Genomic DNA, 16042 nt, shown 5'->3' with positions numbered 1-16042 from the left:
TGTTTTATCAGTTTTAATCCACTGAGAGCCCAGAGGCATCAGCATCTCAGCCAAAGGAGTAACATTACACCTGCTTTTATTTCCTTCTCCAGTCCAAAGTGTAAAGACTGCCTCTCCTCCGTAGGGTGTGGGTGGATCTGTGCTTTGTTTCACCTGTTGCTCCACCCAGTAATGATGCATAGTTTACTGATAATGGTCGCTGAAGAAAGGTGAGGGTTGAGGTGAGGGCAGGACCTGCAGCAGTGGTATTTCTAGGAGCTTCAGGAAATACATCTGTAAGCTAAGTCATGGCAAGATGCTTGATTGAAGCAGGACGTTAGGATCCGTGTCACTTGTCACAAACTTGGTGGGGTCAATTTCAGAAACAACCTCTCCCTGTGTCTCTCTTAACGCAGACATACGAGGACCAGCACAGCAGCGAAGAGGAGGAGGAAGAGGAGGAGGAGAGCGAGGACGGAGAGGAGGAGGATGACATCACGAGTGCTGAGTCAGAGAGCAGCGAAGACGAGGAGGGCGGGGAGACGGAGGACCAGCAGGGAGCCAGCAGACAGCAGCAGCTGGAGTGGGACGACTCCACCCTCACCTACTAGAACACACACATCACACTCAACACAAGTGCTCACACACACACCACCGACTCACACTCACTCAGATCCTCACACTCACAGGCTCCCATCCCAACAGTCTCATGTCCAAGAAGCCATGATGTAAAAAAAATACAAAAAAGAATAAGAAAAATTCCCTCCTGTCTATATATGGTCAAGTTTCCTGTTGTTATCCTAGTGGTGGTACTCAGTGTAGTGTAGTCATCACCGTATTGCTGATTTTTACTGTTTATTTTTTATTTATTATATTTTAATTCCCAGGAAACCTTGGCCTACATTTTGTTTTGAACTGTGTGAGGAAACCAACCCTGCACTTTCTGTTTTCTCTCAGATGTAAGGCTTTCAAATGGAGTTCACTTTTTTCTGATGTAAATTCTTTACGTAACGCTTTTAGATTTGTTTGCTGCTAAACTCACGTGAATAGCTTTGACTTGAGTTTTCTTGACTTATAATCCACAGCGAAACAAAACGTTGCTTTAATCAAGTAGACCTCATTTTCTGGTTTTCTTTCTCTCTTCTTCTTTTTAGTGCATGAGGATATTTGAGAAGTCATGTGTAGAGGAAAACATTGCTTTTGAAAGATTTTGTAAATATAAAGAAACCATGTAATTAGTCGATGTGTTAGTGAAGGCCTACTTCAACGGGGTCCAATATCTAAAACGACGCAATACGTAATGTTGTATATTTGTGTCACAGAGGCTGCAGCATGTCGCTAATTTTTCTGCAAATCTTGTTCCATCATGCTTGTACAAAAATGTCTTCTTCCTATGGTGAAACCCAGGACTGTGAAGCGGAGGTTTCCACGACAGAAAATGGTGTCCATTTTGTCTTTTCTGCTGCACAAAAGAGGAAAATCATTTCTTTTACTTTCTTGTTGGCAGGACTGGGCGATGGTTTCAGCTTCATACATACACGCTTTGCTTTGCTTTGCTTGCACAGATGGCGACGCTCTACTCCAGGCATCAATGTGTCCGTTCCCAATAGACCTCTCTGCTGCACAGAAATGATTTTTGTTTAGTTCAGGGTGATCACGCTTCCAGAGAGGCTAAAGTACAAATCCACGATCTGAACTCCAGGCCAGCAGGAGTGGTTGATGCGAAAACGTGAGTGATAACATGTCTGTGAGTGTTTAGTGATTTCCTCAGCAGCTTTTAATTTCCTTTGTGGGTCCTGCTGCGCTGACAAGAAGGAGGGAATGAACCTTACAAATTACTGAAAGAGCAGATTCATGACAGACAGCGCTGTGGTCAAGCCTGCATGGATAGTGCAGTTGCTGGTATTGTTTTGAGGAGCTGAGTAAAGCGATAGTACTTTTTCAGGGTTGCTTTGCTACAAGTTGATTTACAGTGGCGCGGCTGTTCAACCTGAATTGACAAAACGTATGTTAGATGCATTCTTTAAGTCGTGTCCCAATTCAAAACAAGCATTGTCTTCATTGTGGCTAACAGAACTGTAACTGGGGGTACAACTGCTTAGAGACCCAGAATTAAACACTTTTAAAAACAATTCCTTGATCTTAAAAGTGAAGTATTTTTTTGCAGTAGACCACTAGATTTTATTGTACATTGAACTGTACTGTAGAGCTGCTCTGAGATATTTTGTTTACATTTGGTAAACTTATTTCCCTGGTAGTGACATTATAGAATTGATTGGGAAAATGTGCCCAACCTCAATCTTCTCTCAGACGCTGTTGTTCATCACTGTTGTATATAACGTTCACTAAACCAGGCAGAAATGTTCCTTCTCTCAATTATGTTGAAATGAACAGAATGTTGTGATTCTCATAATTTATATGCAAGAGTGTTTACAGAGGCCAAAATTCTTTTTGAAAACACACTGGCTGTTTTGGAGACAGTTTCTTTTTAGGTTTAGTTGCTTATTTCTGTCTCTTACTTTCAATTAATTTATCATTTTGAAATGGTCTGGTTGAAATGTTGTGACTAGTCTCCTCTCCATGATGACTTGGACTAAAAACCAGAGCCAGGTCCGAGCCGGTTGAGATGGGAGTGTCTTTTTCCAATCAGCGCAATTTAGTAGGTCTAACAGAAACACTCATCTGTGCTCTTTCATTTGTGGCTATTTTAGCTTTTATTTTTTTCTTTCATAATAGATTTCATCCCAAATTTGGGATTTTCTTTAAATTCTTTGCGTCAATAGTCCAACACTAGTTTTATTAGAAGTGAAAAACGTTTTACATCAATGTCATGTGTTCTTATTGATGTGTAGAGGAAGTAGGTTCATATTCTATCTTCTATTGATATTGTACTAAATCATTAAAAAGGTGTACAGTACATTATGAAATTGCTTTGGCTACATACAAGGGTAAACTGTTGATTCATCTACGTGTGTATAGAGAAAAGTCATTTGTAACTGTCCTGTTGCCTGAGAAGGTGAGAAATGATTTTGAGGGCAGCATGAAATTCCTAATTATCGGTTCTAATACTGTCAGCTCTGAAATCTGTCTCAGTGTGTCAAGCACTTAATGTCCACATCTCATCTGCAATTTAGAACCTTATCATGAGTCACTGATAGGTGGACACTGACTAAACCATCTCCATTCTTCTGGATGTAACTCTATCCAATCAGCTCGAGTGAAGTTAAAGTTGGTTGAAAATGAATGTCACTGCCTAACCAACCGAAATGCAGCCATACTGAAATAACACTGAGATGTAAGAATTTACTTTGCATGAACCACAAGTTTGTACATTTCACATGGAATTGTGAGACCGGAGTGACAAAAGAGACACGATACACTACTGAATCTCAGATTGCCCGTTTCACATTTCCAGATATGTCCAGATATTTTTTTCTTTTAAAAGTTTGATCAAAATGGAAAGTGATGATCAAAGAATGGCTGAATGCTTCCTTTGTGCTTGTTGGAGCTGCTCTCACTTTTCTTCTAAGTGAAAGGCAAATTGTAGTGAAGTTGATGCTCGTAAACAAAATAAAGGATGATGAGATGGGGTAAAACTGTCTGCTCGTTTTTCTTCAAGTTTCACTCTAAAAAGGAGGTGACAGTGTGTAGTGTTATATGTCTGGAGCGTTAGCGCCATCTAATGGTGATAAACAACTTTTAAAAAATTAAAGCGATCAATTGTGGATTTTATTTACAGTATATTATCACATTTTCAGGAAAACAATGCCTAAAAATGTAAACAATAAGACATTGGTTTGAATCCATCAAAAAAGTTACAATACTGACAAAATTATAAACACATTTGTCAACTGACGGAGTTTGAAGTGTTTATTAGGAAGAATCAAGACAAAAAAACTGAATCCGTTGTTAGCTGCTGCAGACTCATAAGACCCTCCACAATGATTAACAGAGTGCATCTCATCAATCTGTGGAAAATAAGATTCATTACTTCACATTCTTCAGTCCAGATTTTCCATTTGACTGATCATGCCTCTCAATATTAGATCTGTGCTGAATACTTGCAATATCAAAATTTTAGATTATAAATGACCTTAAACAGTATACATGTTGTTGAAACAACAGATTTGAATTTGAAGAAGATGAAGTTTTGATAATTTTTTGTGTGTTTTTCAGTTATCTTGTCCAACCCCATTTAGGACTGTAGTTAACAATCTTTCATCTTATCTTAAATATTTGCAGCATTGCCACTATAAATCAACGTCTTGAAAGGTTTAAAAGATTTCAGAAGAACTGTCACATTCATACACATATTCAAGTTTTCACAAACCACCCACTCGTACCTGTAATACAATTTTACATTTATCTGGACAAATAAAAGACATTTACAAAGGTTTCGACTTATAAAACAGGACTGTTAAAAGTGTTAGCATCTACAACCCAGATGAGGACTGATTATTTCCCAAATCAGTGATCAATTGGCACATTCAATATGGCAAAGACAAAGAGTCAAACTTCACAGCAACCGCAGGTTGACTATGTCTTGGGTTTCACACCAGAGCTAGCTAAAGCCATGATCTTGTCTTCAGAGCCTGAAAGAGATGGAAAAATAAGATAAATGTGGGCGATGATCCAGTAACCTGTGCCGTTATATCAGTGACAGCGTGTCTTCATTCTCACCTAAGTTCGCTGTCACCTTCTCAAATTGACTGAGTGTAGCTGTAGCATTTTCAGTGAGAAAAGTCTCATCCTCCATAGTGAGCTGAAAAACAGCCAGAAAGATAGTGCATGTTGTTAATGCTAATTCAAACGATTTAGATGGCTATACAACCTGTTTGAAATGTTGAAGCTCCTTGGGAAGACAGATTTAGGCTTATTGAGAACATGTCAGCATCGCAACAGTCACATGACTAAAACTAACGTGGTGCAGCTTTAAGAGGTGATGTGGAGTCATGAGCACAAGCCTCTGAATCATCTACAAATCTGTGGGGAAAAAAATATTGGATTGAGTTTCAGTGACACGTTCCTCACCTTCTCTCCAAGTTTTCTCAGTGCCGTGAGGATTTCCATTTTCTGCTGCGTATACACACCCCGTGACAGTTTTCCCACCATGACGTCTCTGTCCATCTGCACAGAATGTTACACACAAGTTGGACAATGTTCAGGTCAAGTTTTAAGATTAAGATTAAATTCACTTTATTAATCCCCTTTAGGGAAATTATCTTTACACTCACAATACATGCAAATAGTGCCTTGTGAAAGTATTGGCCCCCCACAAGAACTTTTTGACATTTTGCCACATTTCAGGCTTCAAACTTAAAGATAACAACCTGAAAATATTTTTCATGAATCAACAACATGTGAGACACAATCATGAAATGGAACCAAATTTATTCAAAATTTTATATTGTGTTTACAAATAAAAAACTGAAAAGTAGGGTGTACAGAAGTATTGGCCCCCTGTCCTCTCAGCTCAGCTAACCAACTCCAGAAGTTCCCTGATGACTTCTGAATGATCCAATATTGACCTAAATGACAACAATGACAAACAGAATGCACCTGTGTGTCATTTGGTCTCACATTTGCACATCTTACTTTTCAGGGTTTTTTTTGTAAACACAATATAAAATGTTGAATAAATTTGGTTCCACTTCACGATTGTGTCTCACATGTTGTTGATTCTTGAAAAATATTTTCAGTTTGATATCCTTAAGTTTGAAGCCTGAAATGTGGCAAAATGTCAAAACGTTTTTGGGGGGCCAATACTTTCGCAAGGCACTGTATATATGTGTTAGTCAAAGCACACACAATGTTGTGTACAGGCCCCTGAAACAAAGCACACTAGGGCCTGTAGGCATGCAATTAGTTTAAGCAGTACAAGAACAGGCAGAGGGAACACATAGATATTACAGTGACTAGATGAAGCATGTATTCTGCACACAATCGTATACTTAATGTCGCAGCGCAAACCTCTGCTAGCCTGGTTCTCAGTTGTCCCGGCTGCTTCTTTGCAAAAAGTCGGATGACCTCTGGGGTTTTGAAAGCTTGAGAGATGGCAGCCTGGGTCGCCTGACAAAGACAGTTGTAAAGCATTAATTTCACTAATCACTGTTCATACTTCTGCTTTGTTTACGTCACCGTTAACGCACAGCAGTTTAACATTATCCATCCATTGCCGTACCAGCTGCATTCCACTGAGTTCATCCACAAGTGTCATATCTCCTGTCATGATCTTGTTCAGGGAGTCACTGAATTCTTTCAGTTGTTCCAAGGTTTCATTTTTTGTCTCCTCGTACTCCTCTTCATCAAGATCATCTCTAAATACAGAAGAAAAAAAAATGAAATACTAGCGATACATGAGAGATCTATCTATAGATACACATTCTAACAAAGACCAGAGAGCAGTAAAATCTGGTCATGAAGCAAAGAGCATCCACACGCATGGATTTAATGTTTTCTAATGGTACACCTGCATTCCTCCAGATCCTGCAGTTGCTGCATCAGTCTGTCAAGTTGCTCTTCCATATTTTGCCTCAATTTTACAGTTTCTGATTTCCCACGAGAAGCCATCCTTGATCAAATTTGTATTTCCGACCTGTGGAAAGCGTGCAACAGGTCACAGGGGTCAACAGACACATTCTTTATTCTCTGCAATTCCGAAGCTTTGTCTGTTCGGACTTTGTTGTCCTGGTTTTTAACTAAATGTCTCTCCCTCTGTTACCGACGTAAATGGAAAGTAAAATTTAAAAAAAGAACATACAGTATACTAAAAAGAATGTAAAATAACACGTCGGCCCAGCACGCTGTTCAGACGTCCGTAGAGGTAGCATCACAAGACACGATGACACCAAACTAAGGAGACGCTCATTTTATTAACAAGTACAATACTATCTGCAGGGGAGCCTATTAGCTAAAGGCTGCTCTGCTAGTTGTATAGCTAGTTAAGGTACTAAAGAAACCAACTCACCTGGGGTCTCTTTGGAAAGGCTGGTAAATCAGTCGTCGCTTAGTTAAATGCGTGCATAAAGTTGAAGATTTTACATTCAAATTAACTGTATCAACGAATTCTCAATCCACGAAAATATACTACCTTTTTTACTGCGGTTAAAATATCGAACGCTATTGTCTGTCGATAGGTTTGTTATAGATTGGCGATTGTGAACATAACTCGCGACTGTGGGTGCGGCACTGTACTTCCTGTAGAATCTGTCCAATCAGATTCTTCTACAGTTCGCCTCTTCCGGAAGAGGGCGACGCGTTCAACAGCAGGTTTTTAGTCGCTGTCTGCTTTCGAAGTATGGGGTCATTTATTTTTTTTTACCTTTGAGAAAATGCACAATTTCTTGCGTTAACTCCCCTTGATTGTATGTTCTGTCTGATTAAGTAACCTTTTATTGCTTTACGTTCGTTTTAGTGATAAACTCGTTTAGCCGGGCAAAGCTAATGCTTCAGTCTCTTGCGTGAACATTAATACTGGAAATTCACGTCCCACGTTGCCAGTCGCTTATCTAAAATTATCGAGAGCCATTTTGGGAGTCTCTATAATTCAACATTAGAAAACGTTTTATAAACAAGTATGAGTAGAAGTATGCAACGATTTTGAATGAATGGTCCTTAAAAGTTCACGCAAGTGAAGTATGGTGTCCCTGATCTTTACTGTATTGGCTGCTCCAGGCTGTACCATCATCATTATGAGGGATGGAGTGTCAGAATGTCGTCAAAGTGGTCCTGCTGGCCTGCGGGTCCTTCAACCCCATCACCTTCATGCACCTGAGGATGTTTGAACTGGCTCGGGATCACCTGGAGGATACAGGTTGAGTGAGATAAAATACACCACTCAGGATGATGCCCCCTTTCGTTCCTCTTCTAAAAATAGCTGTTGCATCTAAAAAAACAAAAAAGAGTTTATTCACTCACCTCTACTTATATCTAGCTAAATAAGAAATAGTAGAAGCGATCGCTGTGTGTCCAGAAACACTGACTGTGTCTGAAGCATTTTAATGCTTCAGACACATGGACTAGAAACAGTAAACTAATGATCAAACTAAATGGAACACCGGAGCAGGCCAAAATCCTGACTATAAAGGAAATGGAAGACTTGGAGATCATTACTAGATTGATTTTCAAAAATATTGGAAAAAATGTTCATCAATCAACTAGAAAGTTTTTTTGGAAAAATACAACATTTTGTGTGATCAACAGTATGGATTCCGCAACAATAGATCAACATCCCTTGTAGTAGTGGATTTTATTGAGAATGTATCAAAGAACAAAGATAACAAAGAAAACACAATTGGAATTTTTATTGATTTACGTAAAGCGTTCGATACTATTGACCATGATTTACTTTTACAGAAATGCGACTGCTATGGGATCAGAGGAATTGTAAATTGTTGGTTGAAACGTTATTTAAAAAACAGACATCAATGTGTGGAAATCAATCCAATCCAATCTTTGTTAAGCACTTTACAACAACCATAGGCGAACAAATCAATGGAATAGCATCACAACAGAAAAAAATCACCTGTGGAATACCCCAAGGCTCTGTCTTGGGGCCTAAATTATTCATTCTGTATCGAAATGACATATGCAAAGTTTCTGAACTTTTAAAACTGGTAATTTTTGCAGGTGATACTAATATGCATTGCTCAGGACGGGACATTTCTCAGTTAATTTCCCATGCGGAGTCAGAGCTGATAATATTTTAAAAATGGTTTGATTTAAATAAGTTATCTTTAAATGAGAAAAAGACCAAATTCATGATTTTTGCATTCAACAAGTCAAGCACAGAGGTCAAATTGATTTGAAAGGGTTTATGAAACAAGGTTTCTTGGAGTGATCATAGATCATCAGATCTGCTGGGAGCAACATAATACAGTATATCAGGAATAAATTATCAAAGACACTTGGTATATTACATAAAACTAAATACATATTGAATAAGAAATTTCTGCACATATTGTATTCGTCACTTGTGCTTCCATATCTTTCCTACTGCTGTGAAATCTGGGGAAACACATGTAAAACATATATAGATCCTGTCATTAAATCGCAAAAAAGGTCAATAAGACTAATTAATAAAATAGGGTTTCATGATCATACTAATGAACTTTTCATAAAATGAAATCTATTGAAATTTGTAGATATTGTAAAGTTAAATATGTTAAAAATTGTATTTTCGAATTGTAAATAAGGACATTCCTATAACCATTCAATCCTTTTACAAACTAAGAAAAAGCACATATAACCTCCAAGGTCTATTACAATTTGAGTCTGTTAGAGCAAGAACAAATGTCAGGCAAAGATGTGTGTCTGTACTAGGAGTGAAACTCTGGAATAATTTGGAAGATGAAATAAAGTTGATGAAAATTCTGTCTAAATTCAAGAAAAAAATTAAATATAACTTAATTGGTGGTTATAAATGTTTGTAAATTTGCTGAGGGTAAGTCAAGAGATAGCGATGAATAATTCAATTTATGTGAATGTTGTTAAAAACCAAAAGAATATTGATTTTGTTGTTGTGATTAAGTTGTGTTAACCAGGGTGGGCTTATATAAGCAATTTGCTTCAGCCCAGTCGTTTTTTGGCTACTATTAATACAATTGAAATATGTTTTGTTTTTTAAATGTGAACAACCAAACTAAATTTAACATTCATTCATTCATTCAATGCTGGGAATCGATGAATGAAATGCATTATGACAGCATGGTGGCATAATGGTGCAGGAAGGTCCTGGTTCCTGGGACTCTGGCTGTTCAGGTGGTTTGGTGACTCTAAATTGACGATAGGTGTGTGTTAGTGTGAGTCGCCCATACCCCGTTACACATTTACTACATGTTATCTTATTGCTTATGCATATATGTGAACGACTTTTTCTGCATTGAAGGTAATCCCATTTTTGAAATCACTTAACCTATTTAGTTATTTAACCACAACCACATTTTTAAAATGATTTTATTTTCTGTAAGTATTGCTGTCAGACAAATGGTGTAGAAAATATTTCCGTCTGAAATATATATACACTGACATTCATACTGTATCTTCGGTACCCGCTTCTTTTGCTATTACGGGTCATGGGGTTGCTGGATCTTATCGTCATAGTTAACTTTATTGTCAAATTTACCATATCCCATCAGACTTGGGGCTTGTGGCAGGGTACACTCCAGGTGCTACTCCATAAAACATAATTAACAAAATGAATTGGAAATAGCTCAACATTTTCATCATGAAAGCTTTATATTTACTGTTATTGCAAAATAGTTCACATGATTTTCTTGAATGTCTAAGGTCAGTACACGGTGGTGAAAGGCATCATCTCTCCAGTGGGTGATGGGTACAAGAAGAAGGGTTTGATTGAGGCCAGCCACCGCCTGGAGATGGCCAGATTGGCCTCAGAGAACTCTGACTGGATCACGGTAGATTCCTGGGAGACTTTGCAGCCAGAGTGGGTGGAGACAGCTAAAGTTGTTAGGTAAGTTGAGATTAAAAAGTACGTACATAATTTGTGGCAGTTTACATGCCTGCTTGGCAAGGTAAGTAATGTTTTGTTGTAGTAATTTTTGACAAATCAATCATTTTAAAATAAAAACATGTACCTGGATGCCGATCGTTACATTCTCAATTTTTTTAATGTAGAAAACTGTATTTTTGAGGTTATAGTAGTTTTGTCTTTGTCCACTTAGGCATCACTATGACGAAGTGCTTGCAGCCGAGTGCAACAGTGACAACGTCGACACTGTCTTGTGTGCAAAAAAGAGACGCATTGAGGACAAAGAGTATGAGAGTTTATCTCATCACAGAAGAGGTAGGACATGTCTAAATTTATAACAACGGACAACTTGATCACTGTTTTGCAAAACCCAAATCCAAACATGCATCGTACTGCCTGTTTTCATTGTTTTCATTATTAAAGGTGTGGTGTGGCTGCACATTTCTTTTTTTCGGTTAAGACAGGCAAGGAGTCACATAACAAGGGATGCATCTCAGTAAATCAGTGACACAGACAGTTTCCAACTCGGTTTTTCATGGTTATGCTCACTTGTTGAAATATTTGTATCTTTAACATGTAGCTGCACTGCAGAGAACAAGATAAGCAGAGGCTGTGTGAGGTATCCACAAGACAATAAATCAAAACTTATATTGACATCAATCTATCAATGATCTGTTGTCATGTGACCCTCAGTCACCGGCAAAGAAATTTTTAGCAGAATTGTAGGTGCAAAGCATTCTTCAATGTGCTCTTCACTATTATTCACGACAATGTTTTTAAAACAAATAAAAAATCGGTTGGTTGCAACTGTAATCATAACAATGATATGAATCTCCCTGAAGTGGATTCCAAGCATTGATTGCCAACAGAACATAAAAATTAAGTTTAAACAGGACACATTTGCATTCCACTTCATTTTACATTATTCTTCTGTAAGAAACCTATTTACAAATGTTAGATATGTTTCCTGTTCTGTACATTTCCATTCTTTTTTTAGTGTGAGTCTCTTTTTGTTTAACTAACTCCTAGTTTGCAGTCTTTACATTCGCTTTTCCTGTTTGCTCTGTTATTTTCTTTTCCATTTTTACCATAAAATTTTTCCTCTCTTCATCCTCAGACGACATTCGGGTGATGATGCTGTGTGGAGCGGATGTCCTGGAGTCCTTTGGGGTTCCTAATTTGTGGAAACTGGAAGATATTGCTGAGATTGTCGGTTGCTACGGTGTGGTTTGCATCACCCGCTGCGGCAGCGACTGCCAAAAGTTTATCAACCAATCAGACATGCTGTGGAAATATCGCAAGAATATCCATGTGGTCAATGAGTGGGTGACTAATGATATCTCAGCCACCCATGTGCGCCGGGCTCTGCGTCGAGGTCGTAGCGTTAAGTACCTGGTGCCAGATGTTGTGATTCATTATATACAAGTACACAAGCTCTACAATGAAGAGAGCGAACAGAAAAATGAGAATGTGGTTCTTGCCCCCCTTCAGAGGTACAGTGGTGCCTCCTAAAGCTGACAGTTTTACCTATCAATCAGCTTTTATTTGTAAAGCTCTTAATCACATCAACAGACTTTTTGAAATGCTTTTACAGGCAGAGAAAACCACCAGAACCATCAAAGCGAGCATAATGAAAACAGAATTTTATCTGTTTAACTGTTCTTAAACAAAGTTAGACAAAATCCAAGTGCTGCACTAAATACTTTTTTGAAGATGGCTGTTTTTTTGTATGAAGTGGAATCAGCCTAGAGTTGTCTGTCTGACATGACAGCGAAGTGGTTACTATTTCATAAGTATATTTCATATTGGGATTCATAAATGTATAGTTTACATAGACTACACACGTATGTCAAGTTTATGTAAACTATACATACGTGCATAATATGTGCTAATGTATGTAATGAGACCATGGCAGTGATTTGTACTGATAAATAACAACCCTCTTTGTTTTCCAATTGGAGTCTGTCATCTCTTATGGTACCATCTCACATAGAAGAAACTCCTGACATCCTTACTTGAGGCAGTATCAAACTGGCAACCTTCTGTTTGTTTAAAAGGCATTTTTGACTTAGCCATCATCAGTGATGGCTAAGTCAATGCAAAAATGCTGTCAAACTGAGGACTCTCTGAAAGTGTTGTTTAAAAATGAAAAGACTGATAGGACATAGCATTTAATACTTGACAACTTTCAATATTGGAATATTCTTATGCCGTTCCAATGAAAAGCTGAATGAAATAGTCAACCTTAAAAGGTCTGATGCCCGAGATATCACAACATAAAACTTGTGACAGTTGACAGTTCATGTCAAGTCGTGTGTTGAGGAGGTAAAACATCCACAAGAATTTTCTAGTTCATGCTGCTTGTCTTATTCTTAACTTCATTACACAGCAACAAAAAAACAAACAACAACATTTGTTTGAAAACCGTGCGCGTACGTTCTTTCTAAATGGAGGTATGTCATTTCCGTTCAGGATGCATACCACTGAAACAATGGGTGTCTGTTTTGTTTTAACATGAAAGGTGTGTCAATTCAACTAGTGGGTCATCTGCCAAAAACAAGTGCTTGACTCCAGTTTCCTTCTGTTTTTATTTTTACAGCTGAAAGTGCAATCGATTTTACAGTTATCGTTGACTCCAGGCTTTTTCTTTCTTTTTTATTTTATAATGGTTTGTTTTATTCTACAGAGCATTTGAGGTGCAAAATAAATTATGCATGAAATGATTAGTTGTGTCAGGAAATGTATTGGGATGGAGAAGGAAAAGTCAAGCATAAATTTTCGTACATAACGTCACGGGGGGAAAAAATCATCGTGCAAAAATAAGTTAATACTGTTGTTCTGTCGTATTTGTGCATGATGCGTGACATAAAAGGGAGTTTTTGAATTATTTAATAAGACAAACCAGTTCCTCCAGTCCCTGTGACATAGTAGCTCTCATGAGCGCCTCCCAATACAACGCAAGCAAAAACACCTTCCTCGTAGGTTTGCTACAGAGCAGCAGCCTGTCCACATCAGCCCTGTGAGTTGAGGGCTTGTATCTTATTTACACTGACGTATCAGGAGAAGCAAAAACTTTCTCAAAATGCTTTCCAGTTTTTGTGGTACGTGGGATCAGATCAGCAGTGTCAACATGGAGGGCTACATGATTGCACTCGGTAAGTCTCCAAGCCATTTTGTTACTCAGTGTTCTCACATTACTGTATACCTCTTCTGACCTCTAATGTCTGTTACTTTGACTTGAGATTTTCTAGCAATGTAAAACGTAAAGGTCATGTAAAGCATGTGACTACATGTGACCCTGAGGGTGCATTTGTTCACTAAATGTATAAATTCACCTGTTCAGGTATCAGCCTCTATGTACGAAAGATTGTTATGAGAATAAAGATGAAGAAGGTGATTGAGCAGCAGGGGGACCAGTACGTCATTAAAACCTGCAGCTTCTTTCGAAACTACACCTTCTCCTTCACAGTAGACCAGTGGTTTGAAGAGTTTACCCAAGGAGTGGACAACAGGCATGTCAAGGTGAAAATGAAAGTCTGATGACAAAGAATTGTGTCTTCCAACATGTTTGGGGCTTATTACATGTTAGTTACAGTTGATTTAACTGTCTTTATTATTGCCAGAGAGGCCTTCTTTTAAGCTGAGTTTGTAAATTAAACATAGTCTTGATAAACTATTAGGAAATGTGCAAACTTTGAATTTGAGGTATATCATGAGTGCTCTTCCAGTTTGTCTCCAGTTTGCTTTTTTAATAATTGAAAAAAGATTGGCTGTGATTTTACGCTCTTTATCTGTTCCATGTCTACAGTCACTGGTGACGTGGGATGGGAAAAAATTGGTGTGTGAACAGATTGGAGAGAAGAAGAATCGGGGCTGGACTCACTGGATTGAAGATGATAAACTGTATCTGGTAAAGACAATTTAATCATATATATGAGGCAGTAACTTTGTTGTACTTTTTTTGTCTTTATTGTTTAACAAATTAAATAGATCTTATTGATGAATAAACAACTGGATTTGAAGGAAATGTTTGCAGACTTGGAGTCTGATCCAAGAGGCTTCTTGTCAGGTGACTCTGGCCTTGTGGGACTGGGGGCCCACGTATGTTAAAACCATTTGACTGAACTCTCATTCAGACTTGATCACATTAACCACTCCTGTGAGGAACCGAAGAAAGCCTCAACGATGAGAGCTGAAAGTCCAGTTGACTTTATTCAACACAAAATCTACCATGACCTGGACGACTAAGAATATCCACAGTCATCATTTTCCAACAGTTATGTATTTCTCCGCAGGAGCTGTATTGTGAAGGAGAAGTCTGCAGGCAGATTTTTAAGAAGAATGTAAACGAGTGAAGATGAATGGAAACTGTATTTCTGAGAAGCTACACTGTTATGAAAAAGTATGTAGTGAGGGAAGACATGAAGGTAGTTGGTGTGAGAGAAGAGGATTCAAAGGACAGGGCTAGATGGAGGAAATTGATTCGCTGTGGCGACCCCTGAAGGCAAAAGCCGAAAGGAAAAGAAGAAGAAGACACTGTTATGAAAAAGAAAAACATGATGGTTGTGATATTTTCACTTTTGGTGACCTCAAATCTCTGTTAGTGTCAGGGTTTACAATAACACCACTAGATGGTTCCAGAGTTACCTTATCAGTTGCTGGTACACACTGTTCCATGTCTTAACGCTTAGCCTCATTCTGATTTTCTGTTCTGTACAGGTCTGTATAACAAATTTTTGTTTCCAATTCAATGTGATCAAAAAGTGGATGCTGAAACCTCACTGGAGCTTAACGACTGAAATCAGAGAACAATAAAAGTACCCCCTGTGGCCCCTGGATCAGTCACCCAGGTCTGAATTGAGGTCTAGTCATGTCTGGCAATTTGGAAAAGGTCATCCACATTTTAATTTCTATCAGTCTAGATAATTGTAATGTAATTTATTCCATGATTAGCAAGCAAATTATTCAGGCAGCATCTGTTCCAAAATGCTACTACCAATATCTTGCATTTAGTGAAAATGACAATATCCCACCTGTTCATACTTCATTTCACTGATGACCTGATTTATCTTAAAGAGTTTGCTACATTGTAAGGTCTGTCTCATTCTTCAAATTTTCTCAACGCTCTGAGAGCCTGACCTGTTTTGGTTCCCCTGGTGATGGTTTATTGTCAGCTTGTCACTAGGTGACCAGACTTCAGCTGTCTGAGCCCCTCTAGTGCGAAAACACGCCATCTGAAGATCTCTCACCTTAGACCTTAGAAAAAACTCACTTTGTAGTCTTGCTTTGCTTGGCTGATTTTATTCGTTTTTAATTGTTTATTTATACATTGGCTGCATTTTTTGCGTTAAATGTTTTCATGAAATTGTATTGCATGTGGTCCAATACAACTTTTTTTTTAATGCTCCACTGTCTTCATTCATACTTGAGTTTGTTAAAGGAGTTTGTCGTTCATCAATTTTGCCAAAGGAGAATAAGGACTATAAACAATCGATCGACTCCAAGCAGATAAGTGTTAGTGAAGCCATAAAGACTATAACCGAGTGACTGACAAATAATGTGTAGAAACGAAGA

At 38.2% G+C, this 16042-nt stretch overlaps 4 protein-coding genes across 7 annotated transcripts in view; 3 read left to right on the top strand and 1 right to left on the bottom strand.

Annotated features, from left to right (window-relative positions):
• clstn1 (calsyntenin 1) overlaps positions 1-3567 on the top strand; it is a 35800-nt gene extending 32233 nt beyond the window's left edge. For all 4 annotated transcript variants that reach the window (XM_068337515.1, XM_068337499.1, XM_068337508.1 and 1 more), the window contains one exon: positions 396-3567. In XM_068337515.1, coding sequence (XP_068193616.1) covers positions 396-590 — 195 coding nt within the window. In that variant the 3' untranslated portion in view covers positions 591-3567. The remainder of the gene's footprint in view (positions 1-395) is intronic.
• Positions 3568-3699: 132 nt separating this feature from the next.
• Positions 3700-7141, bottom strand: lzic (leucine zipper and CTNNBIP1 domain containing). The gene is made up of 7 exons (XM_068336421.1): positions 6947-7141; positions 6449-6574; positions 6161-6296; positions 5950-6048; positions 5011-5106; positions 4660-4741; positions 3700-4571 (listed from the first exon to the last, which is right to left on the bottom strand). The coding sequence occupies exons 2-7, from the start codon at positions 6547-6549 to the stop codon at positions 4516-4518; spliced, it is 570 nt and encodes a 189-aa protein (XP_068192522.1). The 5' UTR covers positions 6550-6574; positions 6947-7141; the 3' UTR covers positions 3700-4515.
• Positions 7142-7208: 67 nt separating this feature from the next.
• Positions 7209-12423, top strand: nmnat1 (nicotinamide nucleotide adenylyltransferase 1). The gene is made up of 5 exons (XM_068305768.1): positions 7209-7274; positions 7654-7792; positions 10267-10450; positions 10662-10783; positions 11586-12423. Exons 2-5 carry the CDS (start codon positions 7678-7680, stop codon positions 11978-11980), a joined length of 816 nt encoding a protein of 271 aa, XP_068161869.1. The 5' UTR covers positions 7209-7274; positions 7654-7677; the 3' UTR covers positions 11981-12423.
• An 891-nt stretch (positions 12424-13314) lies between these two features.
• rbp7a (retinol binding protein 7a, cellular) lies at positions 13315-15845 on the top strand. The gene is made up of 4 exons (XM_068305781.1): positions 13315-13623; positions 13812-13990; positions 14277-14378; positions 14764-15845. The coding sequence occupies exons 1-4, from the start codon at positions 13551-13553 to the stop codon at positions 14821-14823; spliced, it is 414 nt and encodes a 137-aa protein (XP_068161882.1). The 5' UTR covers positions 13315-13550; the 3' UTR covers positions 14824-15845.
• Positions 15846-16042: the final 197 nt, after the last annotated feature.

This window comes from Antennarius striatus, chromosome 2 (genome assembly GCF_040054535.1).
Source record: "Antennarius striatus isolate MH-2024 chromosome 2, ASM4005453v1, whole genome shotgun sequence".
Lineage (NCBI taxonomy): Eukaryota > Metazoa > Chordata > Actinopteri > Lophiiformes > Antennariidae > Antennarius > Antennarius striatus.
Note: the sequence above shows the minus strand (reverse complement) of the source record. Positions and strands in the feature narration are given on the sequence as shown.

What these genes read in the sequence shown, in the direction of transcription:
- rbp7a (XM_068305781.1), top strand. Translation starts at nt 13,551, where the DNA reads ATGCTTTCCAGTTTTTGTGGTACGTGGGATCAGATCAGCAGTGTCAAC. An exon ending in GGGCTACATGATTGCACTCG is followed by an intron (nt 13,624 to 13,811) that starts GTAAGTCTCCAA and finishes TCACCTGTTCAG; the next exon opens with GTATCAGCCTCTATGTACGA. An exon ending in TGGACAACAGGCATGTCAAG is followed by an intron (nt 13,991 to 14,276) that starts GTGAAAATGAAA and finishes CCATGTCTACAG; the next exon opens with TCACTGGTGACGTGGGATGG.
- nmnat1 (XM_068305768.1), top strand. Translation starts at nt 7,678, where the DNA reads ATGGAGTGTCAGAATGTCGTCAAAGTGGTCCTGCTGGCCTGCGGGTCC. An exon ending in GGATCACCTGGAGGATACAG is followed by an intron (nt 7,793 to 10,266) that starts GTTGAGTGAGAT and finishes TGAATGTCTAAG; the next exon opens with GTCAGTACACGGTGGTGAAA. An exon ending in TTTATCTCATCACAGAAGAG is followed by an intron (nt 10,784 to 11,585) that starts GTAGGACATGTC and finishes CTTCATCCTCAG; the next exon opens with ACGACATTCGGGTGATGATG.
- lzic (XM_068336421.1), bottom strand. Translation starts at nt 6,549, where the DNA reads ATGGCTTCTCGTGGGAAATCAGAAACTGTAAAATTGAGGCAAAATATG. An exon ending in AACTCAGTGGAATGCAGCTG is followed by an intron (nt 6,049 to 6,160) that starts GTACGGCAATGG and finishes TGTCTTTGTCAG; the next exon opens with GCGACCCAGGCTGCCATCTC. An exon ending in TGAGAAAACTTGGAGAGAAG is followed by an intron (nt 4,742 to 5,010) that starts GTGAGGAACGTG and finishes GCTGTTTTTCAG; the next exon opens with CTCACTATGGAGGATGAGAC.